The sequence below is a fragment of the Pan troglodytes genome, chromosome 16, assembly GCF_028858775.2.
Source record: "Pan troglodytes isolate AG18354 chromosome 16, NHGRI_mPanTro3-v2.0_pri, whole genome shotgun sequence".
NCBI classification, from domain to species: Eukaryota; Metazoa; Chordata; class Mammalia; order Primates; family Hominidae; genus Pan; species Pan troglodytes.
Window position 1 is genome coordinate 64,214,930 of NC_072414.2, and position 15,902 is coordinate 64,230,831.

At 44.6% G+C, this 15,902-nt stretch overlaps 1 protein-coding gene across 14 annotated transcripts in view; it reads right to left on the reverse strand.

Annotated features, from left to right (window-relative positions):
• The window catches only part of PKM (pyruvate kinase M1/2), a 32,647-nt gene that overhangs the window by 14,555 nt on the left and 2,190 nt on the right, over positions 1 to 15,902 (reverse strand). For 6 of the 14 annotated variants that reach the window (XM_063795241.1, XM_063795240.1, XM_001175100.6 and 3 more), the window contains exons 2-3: positions 5,332 to 5,498; positions 3,799 to 3,890 (exon numbers count right to left, since the gene is read on the reverse strand). In XM_063795241.1, coding sequence (XP_063651311.1) covers positions 3,799 to 3,890; positions 5,332 to 5,485 — 246 coding nt within the window. In that variant the 5' untranslated portion in view covers positions 5,486 to 5,498. Of the gene's footprint in view, positions 1 to 3,798; positions 3,891 to 5,331; positions 5,499 to 7,556; positions 7,674 to 14,959; positions 15,162 to 15,902 lie in introns of those variants that run through there. The other 8 variants (XR_010151781.1, XM_009429480.4, XM_003314742.6 and 5 more) reach the window with 6 other exon arrangements.

Sequence of the window (15,902 nt, forward strand, 5' to 3'; positions counted from 1 at the left end):
GACAGAGTTTCACCATGTTGGCCAGGCTGGTCTCGAACTCCTGACCTCAAGTGATCCCTCCACCTTGGCCTCCCAAAGTGCTGGGATTGCAGGTGTGAGCCACCACACGCCCAGCCCACTTTTTCAACTTCTTATGGCCACTGGTCTATTCATATTTTCTATCTTTTGGATATTTATCTTTTCTTTGAAAATAGCCAGAGTCATCTCTCTATATAGGAATTAAGTTATAAGTCTTTCTTGACTTTTAAAATCTCCAATGTGTAGGAAATATTCTCTTTTCTATTCATACTCTTATTTGCACATCCTCGCATTCTTCACCTAGCTTCTCAGAACTTTCTATTTTACTATTTTTTCCCCACAAAGAATCAGCTCTTAGCTTAATCTGTCAAATTTATTTTCATTTCATTGAGCTATAATCTTACAAAATTATTTTCTTCACCCTTTTTAGGGTTTTCCTCCCCTAGTGTTCTGAGTTAAATATTTATTTCATCTACCTTGAGATCTTTGCTTTCTAAAGCAAGCACACTTCAGTTTTCTTGACTTTGTTCTTAATTTCCACTAAAAAATTTTATCAGAGAATGTGTCTGTATAATTTCTACTTTATGAAACGTGGGGGTTTTTTTGGTGGCCTAATATATTTTTGTAACCATGAGTGTTTCATGCAAACATGCATTTTTGGTCTTGGGGATGTAAAACCATATATTATAAACATACCAATTATTAGGTATATTATTCAAATCTACGTCATATATCATAATCTCTTAGAGCATCTCTGGGAGGTGTACTGAGTCTTCCACTTCAGCTGTGGCTTTATTGGGATGTTATGTGGTAAAGCATCCATCAATGCTGTCCTGTGGAAGGCTCTACATTTAGGTTGTTTAAAAGTCATTATTTCTAGGCCAGGTGCGGTGGCTCACGCCTGTAATCCCAGCAATTTGGGAGGCCAAGGCGGATGGATCACTTGAGGTCAGGAATTCGAGATCAGCCTGGCCAACAAGGTGAAACCAAGTCTCTACTAAAATACAAAAATTAGTCGGGTGTGGTGGCAGGTGCCTGTAATCTCAGATACTTAGGAGGCTGAGGCAGAAGAATCTCTTGAACCCAGGAGGCAGAGGTTGCAGTGAGCCAAGATCGTGCCACTGCACTCCAGCCTGGATGACAGAGCGAGACTCCCTCTCTAAATAAATAAATAAATAAATAAATAAATAAATCTGGAAAACATGGCATATGGAACCACATGTTCAGCAAGAATGCATCTTGCCCATGTGAACTGCCAAAAGTGAGGGCTGAAGACTAGTTGCCAAAGCTGTTAAAAGAGGGCTGGGCGTGGTGGCTCACGCCTTTGGGAGGCCGAGGCAGTCGGATCACCTGAGGTCACAAGTTCAAGACCAGCCTGGCCAACATGGCGAAACCCCGTCTCTACTAAAAATATAAAAAAATTAGCTGGGCGTGGTGGCACAGGTCTGTAATCCCAGCTACTCAGGAGGCTGAGGTATGAGAATCGCTTGAACCTGGGAGGCAGAGGTTGTGGTGAGCAGAGATTGTGCCAGTGCACTCCAGCCTGGGCAACAGAGCAAGATTCTGTCTCAAAAAAAAAAAAAAGCTGTTAAAAGATCAGATGCAGACATTTGATGTCCCTCTGTCAGAGTGAGAGGGAAGACAGTAATCTCAACGTTCTGCTCAGAAGAGCATTTAAAATAGTCAGAAACTGGAAAAGTACGCCCCAGCCCCTAGTCAAAGGTGCACATGAAACAATAGCCCTGACGTATGGTAAGGCTGAAACTGTTTACATTACATTATATAAATTAGAATAATTTCAGATCAGTTTCCAAGCTGAGCCCACACACAACCTCATCTTGGTCTAAAACTTCAAAATAAACACACAAGAGGGACATCTTTAAAAAATAAATAGATAAAAAATAAAAAATAAATCTTAATTATAATCTGGGAATAGGAGTGAAAGTAGAGATAATCTCCAAAAGCCTCTTAAAGTTTAAAAAACCAAAATCGGAGCCAGCTCTCATCCAGCAGGTGTGGCAGGTATCACTCGCCCTTGCCATGTTAGAGCTATGTGGTGTTATTTTACTGGATGAAGGAACCATAAAGCCTACTTAAAGGTCAACTTCTTAAAAATCTATTTCTGCTTCTTCCCCTGAACGCAGGAGCCCATGGCAGACTACAGCAGCAGGGATCAACAGCGAACAGACCTCCAGCATTGTCTTCAGCTCTCTCTAAGCTAAGCTAACACTTAATTCTCTAACAAGTAATTCTCGGTGACTCCTGCTAAGGACCCCTTGCTTTTGGAAAACTACAGAATTTTCCAAAAGGTATAGGGACATGTCTTAACCTACATGGTATGTCTGCTGGACTTGGTCAGGTCCCCATGACATTTAAGGGCCAGCCACTAGCCAGGCCATAGGCTGTTTATGAACACAGGTTAGGGAATCTATGATGAAGAGTCTCGTGTTTCCCAAAAGGAGGAATTCACTCTTGGATTGCATTTCCTGAGGCTTTATTTTTAGTCCAAACTTAATACCAACTTCCAAATGCCAGAGGGCAACCTCTGTAAGGCAATTGGCCTTACAGGATAGCATTCTCTTTACTCTCAACAGGAAATACAGAAGCCAAGACAGGTGCAAAGTTTGCCTCTTCTGTAATTCCTCTTATCAATGCCATTACAAAATCCCATGATCTATGGGAAACCTATGGTTAAGTCTGAAGGTTTTAAAAAGGCACAATCCCAGGCTGGGTGTGGTAGCTCATTCCTGTAATCCCAACATTTGAGAGAATCACTTGAGCCCAGGAGTTTGAGACCAGCCGAGGCAATATAGTGAGACCTCATTCCACAAAAAAATTTTTAAAATTAGCCAGGTGTGGTGGTGCATGCCTGTATTCCCAGCTACTTGGGAGGCTGAGGCAAGAGGATCACTTGAACCTGGGAGGTCAAGGATCCAGTTAGCCATAATCATACCACTGCAGTCCAGCCTGGATGACAGAGCAAAATTTTGTTTTATAAAATAAAAAAATAAATAAGTCATGGTACCTCAGGGAACCCCAAGCTCCTCAGAATGGGTTAATTCTAAATCTGGCAACGGAGGCAGGAATGGAGCCATCCCAACAGCTGCTACCTGGCTCCTGGGCAAGGCCTCTGTCCATAGGTAAAGCCAGCTAATAAAGAGCCCAGCACAAATACAGTCCTACTAGGCTCCTGAGGAAGAGTGCTAACTGGTGTTATTTTAATGTACCAGAAACCGTGGGAAGGCACAGGCTGAGAATACAGTGCTGAGGAAGTGGGGTATTATACCCCAGATAGTGCTTGTGCATTAGGCTCAGTCCCTCAAAACTTAGAATAGTGGAAACCCTTCTCATGGACCTGCCCAGTTATTTTGGTTCTAAGCTAGAATCAATCTGCTAGATGGTTTACCATGGCAATACAAGCTGTAGCAGAAACCCTGGGACAGGAGAGTCAAGCGCTGTGGCCAGGACACCTAAGGCTTAGAGGGTTTTCCAGTAGAACCTTTCCATATCTTCCTTTGTGAAAGCTAAGGGTAGGAGAGGTGTGTGGGAGAACCACAGCCAGCAACAAAGGGGGTCTTTTTTGCTAAAAGAGACTCAGCCAGTTGCTTTGTCAGGACAAGAGGGAAGGAGAGTAGGGATGGGCTAGTAAAGACAAACTTCACACTGACTGTGAAACTCAGACTCATCCTTGTCTAGTCCACTGTGGCTAAACGAACACTGCACCCCCTCCCTGTTTCCTACAGGCCATCACAATGGCCATAGGGTCCAGCCACAGCTCACCTCATGAGTTCCATGAGAGAAGTTCAGACGAGCCACATTCATTCCAGACTTAATCATCTCCTTCAACGTCTCCACTGATCGGGAAGCTGGGCCTATTAGGTAAAGTTTTAAAGCCATAAGTATTAATTATTCAAAGAAGGAAAAACATTTAAGTTTGCTTAAGTTTAAAGAATTTTTTTCCCTGAAAACTTTTCATCTCCCAAATAGCTCAAAAGTCTTTAAAAAGTGCATGGAAGGCTACTACCGTGCCAGCTTACTTTCTTGATCTACTGGGACACTTCGACCATTTCCTTCAAATTCTGCAGGCTCCCACTGTATCAGAAAAGCCTAGGTTAAGACTTGGCCACCCTTCTCCACCCTCATTGAAACCCAGCCAGATGTCCAACCACAGAATCTTGGTAGCACAGAACATGTTAGAAAGATCCTTCCTAGGTCTTTAAGTTGCTCCTACAAAGACCTGCTAAGGAAAACATCCTCTTAATTTTGCCTATAGCATAAAACCTAAACCATATGGACTCTTTTTGCAACAAATTATTTTTTATTATAAACTGGTAATTTATAATTTGGGTTACAAAGTTATGTAATCCAATACATACAGTTTGGATACAGTGTGGAATAATTAAATCAGGTTAGTTAACATATCCATGACTTCAAATACTTAACATTTTTGTGGTGAGAACATTTGAAATTTACTCTTAGCAATGTTTTTTTCTTTTTTCTTCCTTTTTTTTTTGAGGCAGAGTTTCATTCTTGTTGCCAAGGCTGGAGTGCAATGGTCAGATCTCAGCTCACTGCAACCTCCGCCTCCCAGGTTCAAGCAATTCTCCTGCCTCAGCCTCCCAAGTAGCTGGGATTATAGGTACCCGCCACCACCCCCGGCTAATTTTTTTGTATTTTTAGTAGAGACGGGATTTCACCATGTTGGCCAGGCTGGTCTCGAACTCCTGACCTCAGGTGATCCGCCTGCCTCAGCCTCCCGAAGTGCTGGATTACAGGCATGTGCCACTGCGCCCGGACAATTTTTTTTTCTTAAGACAGGATCTCGCTCTGTTGCCCAGACTGGAGTGCAGTGGTGTGATCATGGCTCACTGCAACTTCAATCTCCTGGACTCAAGTGATCTTTGTCTCAGCCTCCCATGTAGCCAGAACTACAGGTGCATGCCACCATGCCCAGCTAATTTTTTTTTTTTTTCCCACTTTTTGGAGAGACAGGGTCTAAGTTGCTCCGGCTGGTCTCAAATTTCAAGGCTCAGGCAATCCTCCCACGTTGGCCTCCCAAAGTGCTGGGAGCCACCATACCTGGCCATCTTAGCAATTTTGAAATGTCTAATACTCTCTTATTAACTGTATTTGCCATCCTATGCACATACTAATTCTTTACTGCAACTTCCTATGACCTGAGTCCTTTCCTAAGAATCTGTGTAATATCCCATGTAGCACCTAGGTTTGTTAGGACATTTAGTTACTCTTTTCAGGAGAGAAAGGTCACTGCCCATGAAGCCCTTTTTTGGGGGAAGGGGCACACCCACTCACCAATGGTACAGATGATGCCAGTGTTCCGGGCTGTGATGGGTGGTGAATCAATGTCCAGGCGGCACATGTGCTCCAGGAATGTGTCAGCCATGGCTGCATGCAGCTGCTGGGTCTGAATGAAGGCAGTCCCGGCTTCACTATGGGGCTTTGACATGGCTGCTGAGGTCCTGGGTCGAGACAAATTGAAAGAGAGTGGTAAGACTGAGAAGTGGTTAATATACCATTTAGCACAGAAGGCTGTCTCCTGCTTACACATTAACTCAATAAGCACGCTTTGTACACAAGCCACAGGGAAGCCAGACATGATCTGGTTATGTGGGTGCTCCTCATGTTAGAAAAAGGGTTCACAAGATTGTGAACAATGGAAAGGACCTTACTGAACAAGTTAAAACCTCCCACCCACTCCACATAGTCCCAAGCACCCACAGTAAGCAGGTCTCTCTTACACTGGGCTGACTGACATCTACCTAGACAGCTTTCCCACCACCCTATCTATAAATAACATCATTTAACATGCACTGAAGGAGCTTCCAATGAAGGAAGTTGTAACCAATCTTCCAGTGATACAAACAACTGACTCCTAGCTTAGTGCCTTGATAAGCCTAGATCTCTGTATGTCAAGCTGTCACAAAGCTACAAATAGCTGCTTTGTCGTGGGGCACCCATATTGCCTCTTTACAATCCTCACCCAAACCCAAAGTCATTCCCCTGAATGCAAAAGCTTAGACTCCCAGGAGTCTAAACCTAAAACCACATCTACTGTTGGCCAGAAGGATGTTAGGACACGCAAAGCAATTTGCAATTTGCAAAGCAAGGATAACATAAGGGTACTGGTATAATTCTAAAACTATCACAACTACATTAACAGGATAGTTGCAACATAGAGAAATTAAAGTTGCTGGTCAAATCTTTTCCCCAAATGATTTTTGATACACATCCTGATTTCTTTTCTAAGCCTGACAAGTATACCACCACTCTGTAACACAGACCATCAGTTCCAGGTAATTAACTAGCCCAGGTCACAACCCTGACAATGGCCCCAACCTTTGCTTTCTTCATTAATGACTTACAACTAAACTCACTCAGCCTGTTAGTTAGCTGATTAGAGACAAAGACTCAGGAGAAGCTTCCAGGCAGTGTTTGAATAACTATCAGGTAAGGATGTGAACCAGACCAGGCAGTGTTTGAAGAACTATCAGGTAAGGATGTGAACCAGAAGCTTGCTACACGTCTCATCAGAAAGCTGTTTCCTTGAGTTCTCAGACCAAGGGCTACTCTTTCTAAAACCCTTGAGCCTAAATGCTTCGGCCAAGCAAGGCTTAGGAACAAGCTCCTCTTTAGCCCTTCCCCACCTCATCCTAAATCTCAAAGTTCCAAATCAAGGCATCTCACACATATGACCCTTACTCCTTTACCCTGTTCCATCCCTGACTTTGTGGGCTCTCTGGGTGGCTCGAGTAGAGTATGCATCTAAATCCATCTCTGCCATCTCCAAAGAAGGCCCGCTGAGGTCCAAGGAGCTCTGAAGGCAGTAGCGAACAGTCTGTTGGCTATGGAAAACTGATGGCCACAAGCCCTCAACCACAGATTCTAAAACTTTTAAAATGGGGAAATAAGATACCGGCTAACGGTTCAACATGGCAAATGCACTCTTCATTTCGATGTGTATTTCCTAAGCCCCTAATATCTACTACGTACCAAAATGAAAAAAATCAATCCTCCCTTCCAGGACCTATATGGTTTTGTATCTCCTAGCACCTAGTATGTGGAAGCATTCCAGTGTTTGTTAAATGACCTTTCAGTCTCTCTGAATGCCTCTCTGTCAGAATCAAAGTTATGCCTCTGCTCCCCCTTCCCTAAATCTGAGGAACTTCTGCATTACTGACAGGAAAGCCTGGGGCCCCTGGTCCCCTTCCCTACACTCATGGTTGAGGGAGGGCTCGCATACCTTCAGAGCTCCCAGCTGGGCTTAGGGAAGTCTGGCTGTTAAGGGAACATTACTGAGAGATGGCACATCAGGCCAACTGGAACACAAAGGCTTTGCTGTGGCCTCCAATGGGCCTACAATCTAGGGACTGTATTGTGAACAAAATAAGATCTGAATAAGTGGGTTGGAGTAACTAATTCCACTCTTTTTAAAAACCATCAGCTGGCTCTTCTTAGACCTGAGATATCAGGGTCTTCCTATAAAGACCTGGCTGGGGCCACTGAATATCAGGTCATACCTTTGGTTCTCTGGGCTTGGGCTTCCGGTGACATAATGCTCCCCTTTTGGCTCAGGGTGGCTCCTTGGCCTCACTTGCAAAGACCGCTCAGAGCTGAATAAGGTGTGCCCTGGAGAGCTGCACAAGGATTAAGGTAAAAGCTGAGTGTAACTAAAGCTCTTTGGGGTAATGGAAAAATTACCTTAATAACCAGGTATCCAGGTGACAGCTGCTCTAGAGATTCCGCTGTTATGTCTCTTTAAACCTGTGATTTACTAACATTCCACTATTCTATACGAGAACCTGGTCCCTCCCCTTTTGGGAGCAGGGAAGGGACACCAAATTAAACATACCTAAAAGACCTGGGAGGATACATACTGAAATTTTAATAGGACGTCATTGGGGTGGTAGGATTACAGAAAAAAAAAATCCTCTTTATTAACAAATTTACTGATATAAATATAAAAATACTTTTATAGTAAGAAATTATGTGTACCTCTTTTGGAAATATTTATATGCATCCTATAAAATTGTTGGGAGGAAGTAAATGAAATGTGAAGACACCAATTCCATTAATCAATTGCTGCTCTATGCACTTCAAGAATAATCTGCTTTTAAAAGGTGGCAGAGAAAAGATGCATGTCTCAAGTTCTGTACACTGGGTTGTGATTAAAAAAAAAAAACAATACAAGTCTTAGGCCCTACATCACAAATGTACTGCAGAACAGTTTCAACGGCTTAAGAAGGTCAACCTTAATACATTCAGAACCTCAAAGCAAAAAAAAAAAAAAAAAAGTCCACAGGATAATCCCATGCCTCAAACCTGTTAGTTACATGCCCAAATCCAGCAAACTAGTTTGTTCTCAAGCTTTACAGTAAAAGCTTTTGACAATGTTCTGGTACAGAAGGGCTGCCTCCAAGTCCACGAGATGCCATTAGCAGATAAAATTATATTGGCCTCAAACACAAACCCTATTTCAACTATCTCAAATTAAATCTGATGCCTATAAGCTCTAATTTTTTGCCAATAAGTACAAAAATGACAAATGAAAATTTCTATAGTGGATTTACACATTAGCAGTCAAAAAAAAGCTTGCTTGTCAGCAAGCTCATCCAGACTCCAGATCTCATGTGTCCTTCATGCTCTCTACCAAGCCAGAGACCTCATATCTCATGCCCAGGTCTTTCCTCAGGCTCTGACCTGAAGCCTCCCTTGCAGGGAGGGCCAGAGCTCTCCTGCCTTCTCCAAAATCCTCCACAAGCCTCTTCCCAGCACAAACTGCCCATCCCACCAACCACGTACCTAGAGTTGTATGTAAAACACTCACTGGACTCCCCTGGCTCCAGGAGAGCAGCCCAGCCTTGGTTTCTCAGGGCGGACTTCTGGGAAAGACTCCTCTCCCTCATGCCAGCTGCCTGGACAGTGCCTGCCAGGACATGTGGCCCCACCCATGCCAGTCTGACTCACTATTGCATCCTCCTCCTAGGAAGGCACAGACATGCAGAGCCAACCTCCAGCCAGCAGTGGAAGCCTGGCGTATCCACTGATAGCAGCACACACCATGCCCAGGTCCAGGAGCCTTATTCCTGAGCCTGAGCCCCTGCAGTAAGATCTTCCTCAGAGCCATGTCTCCTCTGTGAGAAAGGAGACACCATCTCTAAGAGGCCTTAGTCTGGAGTGACAGGTTGGAACAGGCACAATCACAGCTCAGCTCCAAGTGCCCTATTCTCCCTTTCCTTTCTCATCTCAGACAGCTCCTGGCTTTTTATATTAGTTTCCTTTGTGTCAGACACAATTTTTTGGCCATTCTTCAGAAATCAGGAGACAAAAATCATAAAAAATACCCAACACTCCTCCCTCCAACTTTTTTTTTCTTTTTTTTTTTTTTCAGACAGGGTCTCACTCTGTCACCCAGGCTGGAGTGCAGTGGTGTGATTATATTATATTATAGCTCACTGCACCCTCAAACGATCCTCCAGCCTCAGCATCCCAAGTAGCTGGGACTATAGGCACGAACCACACCCAGCTCCCATGCTCCACTTCTTAGGGCCAGGACTGTTGTTGGGTTGTGCTGGGAAAGATTCATGCTTCACTCCACCAATTCTTCCACAAAGGACCAAATCATTCTGCCCTAATAAAATAGCCTGGCCCGTGAGTCTGCATCTGCCTAAGTCATTTTTCCTTTGTACCAATTATGCTCCGATACCAACCTCATCACATAGATCAACTATAAAATGATGGCACCTGATGCTCACTTTCTCCCTCCAACGTTGCCAGTAGGTACCCAAGATTGTGTTCCTTCCTGTGACGTCAGTTTGCTACCTACACCTCCAAGCCATCATGAAGGCCTTTCGATCCACAACTCTTCCGAACACCTGCATCCGTTAGAAAGTCTGCATCATGATACGCTGGCATTCAGGTCAGCCTGCTCTCTAGTTCTCTTCCTCAACAATGGAAATGGAGTTTCTAAGATTCGCCCTAATCAAACTAGGCCAGCAACATGATCAAAATGGGTGACGGGCCAGCAGAACCTAGTAAGGTCTGGAATAGGCACTGTTCATCTTCATCTATAGTTAAGGGTAATGACAATAATGTATTTGCATATAGGTGCAGGATACAGAGGATAAGATATCTTCTAGCTAAGAGACCTGGGTCTGAAGCCCACACTTTAACCCCAGGAGGCCCCACAGCAGAAAGCAGTATGGTGTTACCAGGCTACACAGAACAAAATGAGCCCACTTGTAGGTTCTAGTAAAATTCCCTGGCTTTAAAAAAAAAAAAAAAAATCTTGGCTCTTTTATTTCTTCGGGGCTGAAAGTAAATGACTTGTCAACAGGAACCTAAGGTCCTATTTCCAACTAGAGTGTGGAATAGGGAAGAGCAGCTGATGCTAAATGGGCCTACTTCCCTCAAAGACCACTCAACTTCAGGTGAAGAAGCCCTAAGTCAGAGAACCCTCAATGTCCTCAGATGCCGAGGATTTCCTGGTTCCATCCCAGCTGCTCAGTGCAGAGAACTGGTTTCAGCCTGAAGGAGGTGGTTTGGGGGAAGCATTAGTTGTCCTGGGACATGGTGCCTCCTTACTAGGATTAAAAGTAGGGCGGTGTTTCTGGGTATGATATCCACACTCTAAAATCAGCAAGGAACCTGGGAACCTGATTTAGGGTCCTCTTAAGTGCAACTAAGGTGGGTGATGGCCTCAGCAAAGTGAGGCACTGGCTCAACATTTACTGGAAGGGCTGCCCTGCATTCTAGTCGGGGGGATAAAGGAGGAAAGGCAGTGCCAACTCTCCAAGAGCACTGAACTAGTTACTACGACTGGTCTTCCTACGGCAGCCTTTATAGGTTTGCTTCTATGTTACAAATTAAAGAAAAAAAAGTTTTAACATCTGCCTCTCTACCACCCAGAACTGACCATTAACACTGAGCCATGGCTGGCTGTGATGGCTCACGCCTGTAATCCCAACAGTTTGAAAGGCTGAGGCGGGCAGATCACTTGAGGCTAAGAGTTCGAGACCAGCCTGGCTAATATGGTGAAACACCATCACTACTAAACATACAAAAATTAGCCAGGCACGCACCTGTAATCCCAGCTACTTGGGTGGCTGAGACACAGAATTGCTTGAATCCAGGAAGTGGAGGTTGCAGTGAACGGAGATCGCACCACTGCCCTCCAGCCTGGGCAACAGAGTGAAAAACTCTGTCTCAGAAAAAAAGGAAAAAAAAAAACACAAATAAAGGCTGAGCTGTATTTTCTTTAATTTCTTTTTCTTTTTTTTTTTTTTTTTTGAGATGGAGTCTCGCTCTGTTGCCCAGGCTGGAGTGCACTGGCGCGATCTCAGCTCACTGCAAGCTCCACCTCCCAGGTTCAGGCCATTCTCCTGCCTCAGCCTCCTGAGTAGCTGGGACTACAGGCGCCCGCCACCAGGCCTGGCTAATTTTTTTTTTTTTTTTTGTATTTTTAGTACAGACGGGGTTTCACCGTGTTAGCCAGGATGGTCTCAATCTCCTGACCTCGTGATCCGCCCACCTCAGCTTCCCAAAGTGCTGGGATTACAGGCATGAGCCACTGTGCCCGGCCCTCTTTACTTTCTAAAAACAAAAACAAGAATTTTAATTTTATACAGTTCATTTTTTCTCCATCCCCAAGCTCCTCCAACCCTTTCCACCTCCATCTTAAACTTTTTTTTCTATTTTATTTATTTAAATAGAGATGGGAATCTTGCGATGTTGCCCAGGCTGGTCTCGACCTCCTGGCCTCAAGTGATCCTCCTGCATCAGCCTCTCAAAGTGCTGGGATTACAGGTGTGAGCCACTGCTCCCAGCCACATCATGCATTTTGACACCCAATCACTGTCATGAACTCTATATCCTTCCAGTTCACTGAAGTCTATGTACAGTGTATCTATGTCTATACTGAACCCTATAATATTGTGGTTTTCTTAATGCCCTAAGTGGTATACTGTATATATCACTGAGTAACTTGTTTTTCACTCAGCAGCACATTTAAGATCCATCCAGTGGGTATATGGATCTAGCTAATTCATTTAAGCTGTTACACTAGTCCACTGTACAACAGACCATTTTATTTATGGACTGTCTTACTGGTGACCACTCTCCCTCCCCGTTAAACTAAGTTTCTTCTATTAATCAATACTCTTGTAGTACATGTCTCCCTGTACTGTGTGAGTTTCTATATATCCAGAAATTGAAGTCTTAGGTCATGGAGTATGTTTATTTCTATTTTTACTAAATAAGGCTGAATTGCTCTCCAAAGTGGCTATATCAATGAACGCTGAGTTGCTGCCTTCCACACCTTTTTCCACACTTGGTACTGCCAGACTTTTTAAATGTTTGCCCATCGGTGACATTTGTTTTTCTGCTCATCTAATGTTAATAACCAAAGAGGGATACCCAGATAGTTTCAACGTTTACAACATCTCTATTTCCCTGCTTAACTCAATCGAATCTCCTCTGAAATGGCATGGTGGACACAGTGTGTCTTATGTGCCCTGACTGACTCCACTGATGGGCAGTTCTTTTTCGTTCATGGCCAAGGGAGATATCAGTTGTTTAAAATTGAAGAAACATGGCCAGGCGCGGTGGCTGACGCCTGTAATCCCAGCACTTTGGGAGGCCAAGACGGGTGGATCACGAGGTCAGCAGATTGAGACCATCCTGGCTAACACAGTGAAACCCCGTCTCTACTAAAAAATACAAAAAAAATCAGCCAGACGTGGTTGCGGGTGCCTGTAGTCCCACCTACTCAGGAGGCTGAGGCAGGAGAATGGCTGAACCCGGGAGGCGGAGCTTGCAGTGAGCTGAGATTGCACCACTGCACTCCAGCCTGGGTCATGGTGCGAGACTCCGTCTCAAAAAAATAAAATAAAATAAAATAAAATAAAAAATGAAGAAACATTATCTGCAAGTAAACTGAAGATGTTTGGAAGGGATAGGACTCCCTTCAGAGAATCTTGACTGCAGTATTCAGCCAGCAGCTGTGCTGGTCCACAGTGTGAAATGCTAGGACTGGCAACCTCACTGTCCTTGAATAACTGGTCTTGGCATCTCTCCCACTGCAGCCCCAGCCTGCTTCCAAGACTGCTTGCTGGCATGAGGAAAGAGGCTTAGGGCTCCCCAGGAGCTTTGTCTATGGACAGAAGTGGGGGAGGTGAGTCTCAGAGGCCACCGAAGGTACTGCAGCCGGCTTGTTCCCTCCTACGTGCAGACAAGCACAAACCACTGCAGGGGCGGGGCTTCACCGCACTGCATGGTAGGGGCCCTAAAGCCCCCAACTCCTGAGCTGAGCAGTCATACCAAGAGGCGGGAAGGCCCAGCAGATGCTGCACATCACCCTCCACCACTCACCCAGGCTCACCTTCCCCCAACAGCTTCTTTAACAAAGCCCCAAGTATTCAAATTACTCAATTATCCAGTCTGCCCCTTGGTAAAAAAATGCAAGCTCCCCGCAAGTATGGTGGTATCAAAAATGGTCTTCATATATCTGGTTGTTTAGCTCTATTCCCATCTGTATCAGAACTGATGCTTAAAGGGACAACTTAAAATCCTTAAGACCTCATACCAAATAAACCAATCTCACGAAGACCCTTGAAGTTGCAATAAAACTCTGCTCACAGGGGCAACGCATTCTTGTGTTATACCAGCTAATTGAGATTTGACTGTGGACTTTTGGAGTGATTCAGAAAGAAGGGTAATGTCAAATGAGTCATTTTCCTCTACTCCAGTCTCAGTCTTAGCTCTTGGCCAAGATAACACATCCTGACTTGCCTTCATAAAAGCTGAAGCAGGCCAGGTGCAGTGGCTCATGCCCGTAATCCCGGCACTTTGGGAGGCCGAGGCCGGTGGATCACCTAAGTCAGGAGTTCAAGACCAGCCTGGCCAACATGGTGAAACCCCATCTCTACTAAAAATACAAAAATATTAGCTGGGCGTGGTGCAAGTGCCTGTAATTCCAGCTACTTCGGGAGGCTGAGGCAGGAGAATTGCTTGAATCCAGGAGGTGGAGGTTGCAGTGAGCCGAGATCACACCATTGCACTCCAGACTGGGCAACAAGAGCAAAACTATCTCAAAAACAAAAAAAAACAAAAAAAAAACAAAAAAAAAAAAACTGAAGCAAAATAAACTAAAACCCAAGTAAAGTGAGTTTGTAATGTAAGTGCTGCATTTTCTTCTACCTTCCTGCCCACGGCCATTTCCTCATTTCTTCCATTGCCTCAATATTAAGAAATAAACAGCTTTAGGAAATAAAATGGTTTTTCCTGTGACCCCACATCAGTGTCACAACATTCAAGGCACAGAAGCAACTCCCATAAAGTGCTAGCTGTTTAGAGTCACCGCCACCAAATTTGCTAAGTCACTGGGGGTACGGTTCTTAAAGAGCTAATGATGCTCTTTGTTAAAATATGAATACAACATTATTTCTAATGCAATGCTTAAAATGAAAGCAGTTGTGCTAGACAGGAGACCAACATCCATACATTTTGGCTCAAGTCAGTAACTGAGAAATGAGTTCAAGAACCTTCTTTAAGTCATCATTAATCGAGTCCCAGGAGAGGCGGCTGTGCCCGCTACAAAAGGGCCAGGAATGAAGCTGCACAGACGGCATTAGCTGGGCACCGGGCTCTGCCAGTCTACACTTAAGCTCTTAAGGCAGTACAGAGAACCAGGTGACCCGGACCAATCATTTTTTAATTAGTTGTGGCTTTTTTTTTTTTTTTTTTTGAGAAGGAGTCTCGCTCTGTCGCCCAGGCTGGAGTGCAGTGGCGCGATCTCGGCTCACTGCAAGCTCCGTAGTTGAGGCATTTTTAATTAGGGGAAATGCATGCTTCATTATCTGACTCACTGAAAGGGGAGAAGGGACTTTTAAGCCTGCAAGAACCACAATGTAGTTTCCCCACTCACCCAGCGAAGATAATTCTCTCAAAAGCAGAATAATTGAAAGGTTGAGTCATCTTCCCCACAGAGCCCCACTCCCCCACAGATTTGGTGATACGTTACATTTCCCTTCCCCACAAGACAGCCCACTCCTGCCCCCACAGCACCTCAGGCCACCAAAGGGCAAATTATTTGCTAACAACGCTGCAGCAGTGGAGTCCTGACCTCCATCTCCTCTGTGACCTAGGGAGTGGCCACACCCTCAAGACGGCCAACTGGGGGCTACTGACCCTGGCTCCAATCCTAATCTCACCAGCAAGCAGAGCAAGTCAAGGGCTGGAATGTTCCTCTGGTAAGTAGTATTCCACTTACAGCGGAACACCAAAGGCTTAACTCAGCCCCTCCTTGCCTGCCTTTGTCTACAGGTCCCAATCTCAGATGACCAAAAAGCATCTGCTCCAAGCAGAGAGTTGGAAAGTTACATTATCAGTTACTTTGTCAATATTAAACCAGATCCCTGGGGGAACTGGTTTCCAGGAGACACGTGGTTATTCAGAGAGCCTGATTCCTCACGATTAGCTGTAGGCGTTTGGGGACAGTAGGAAGACAACGAATCAAGGCCCTTATGCTCAACTGTGGACTAAGTAATTGTGCTCAAAAATAATATATTCAGTCACAGGCTTTTCTTCTGGGTATTTCGCCAGAGATTAGACACTTAACTGAGTGTGCCACATCCACGTAAGCATGAATCCTTTCAACCATCATGAGGAAAATGTTACTCCCAGTTTTCCCAGGGGAAACTGAGGTGTAGAGGCTGAACTCCTTCAGAGTCTCTGGAAATTAATGAGTCAAACCTGATTCTAAACGCCTTTTTGACAACTTCCCAATGTCTCTCTCCACGTGGACCTTCACTGTCGGCCTCACTTTAACCCGTACCAGCAAAGGTCCAAGCCCTGGGTCTGGAGTACGT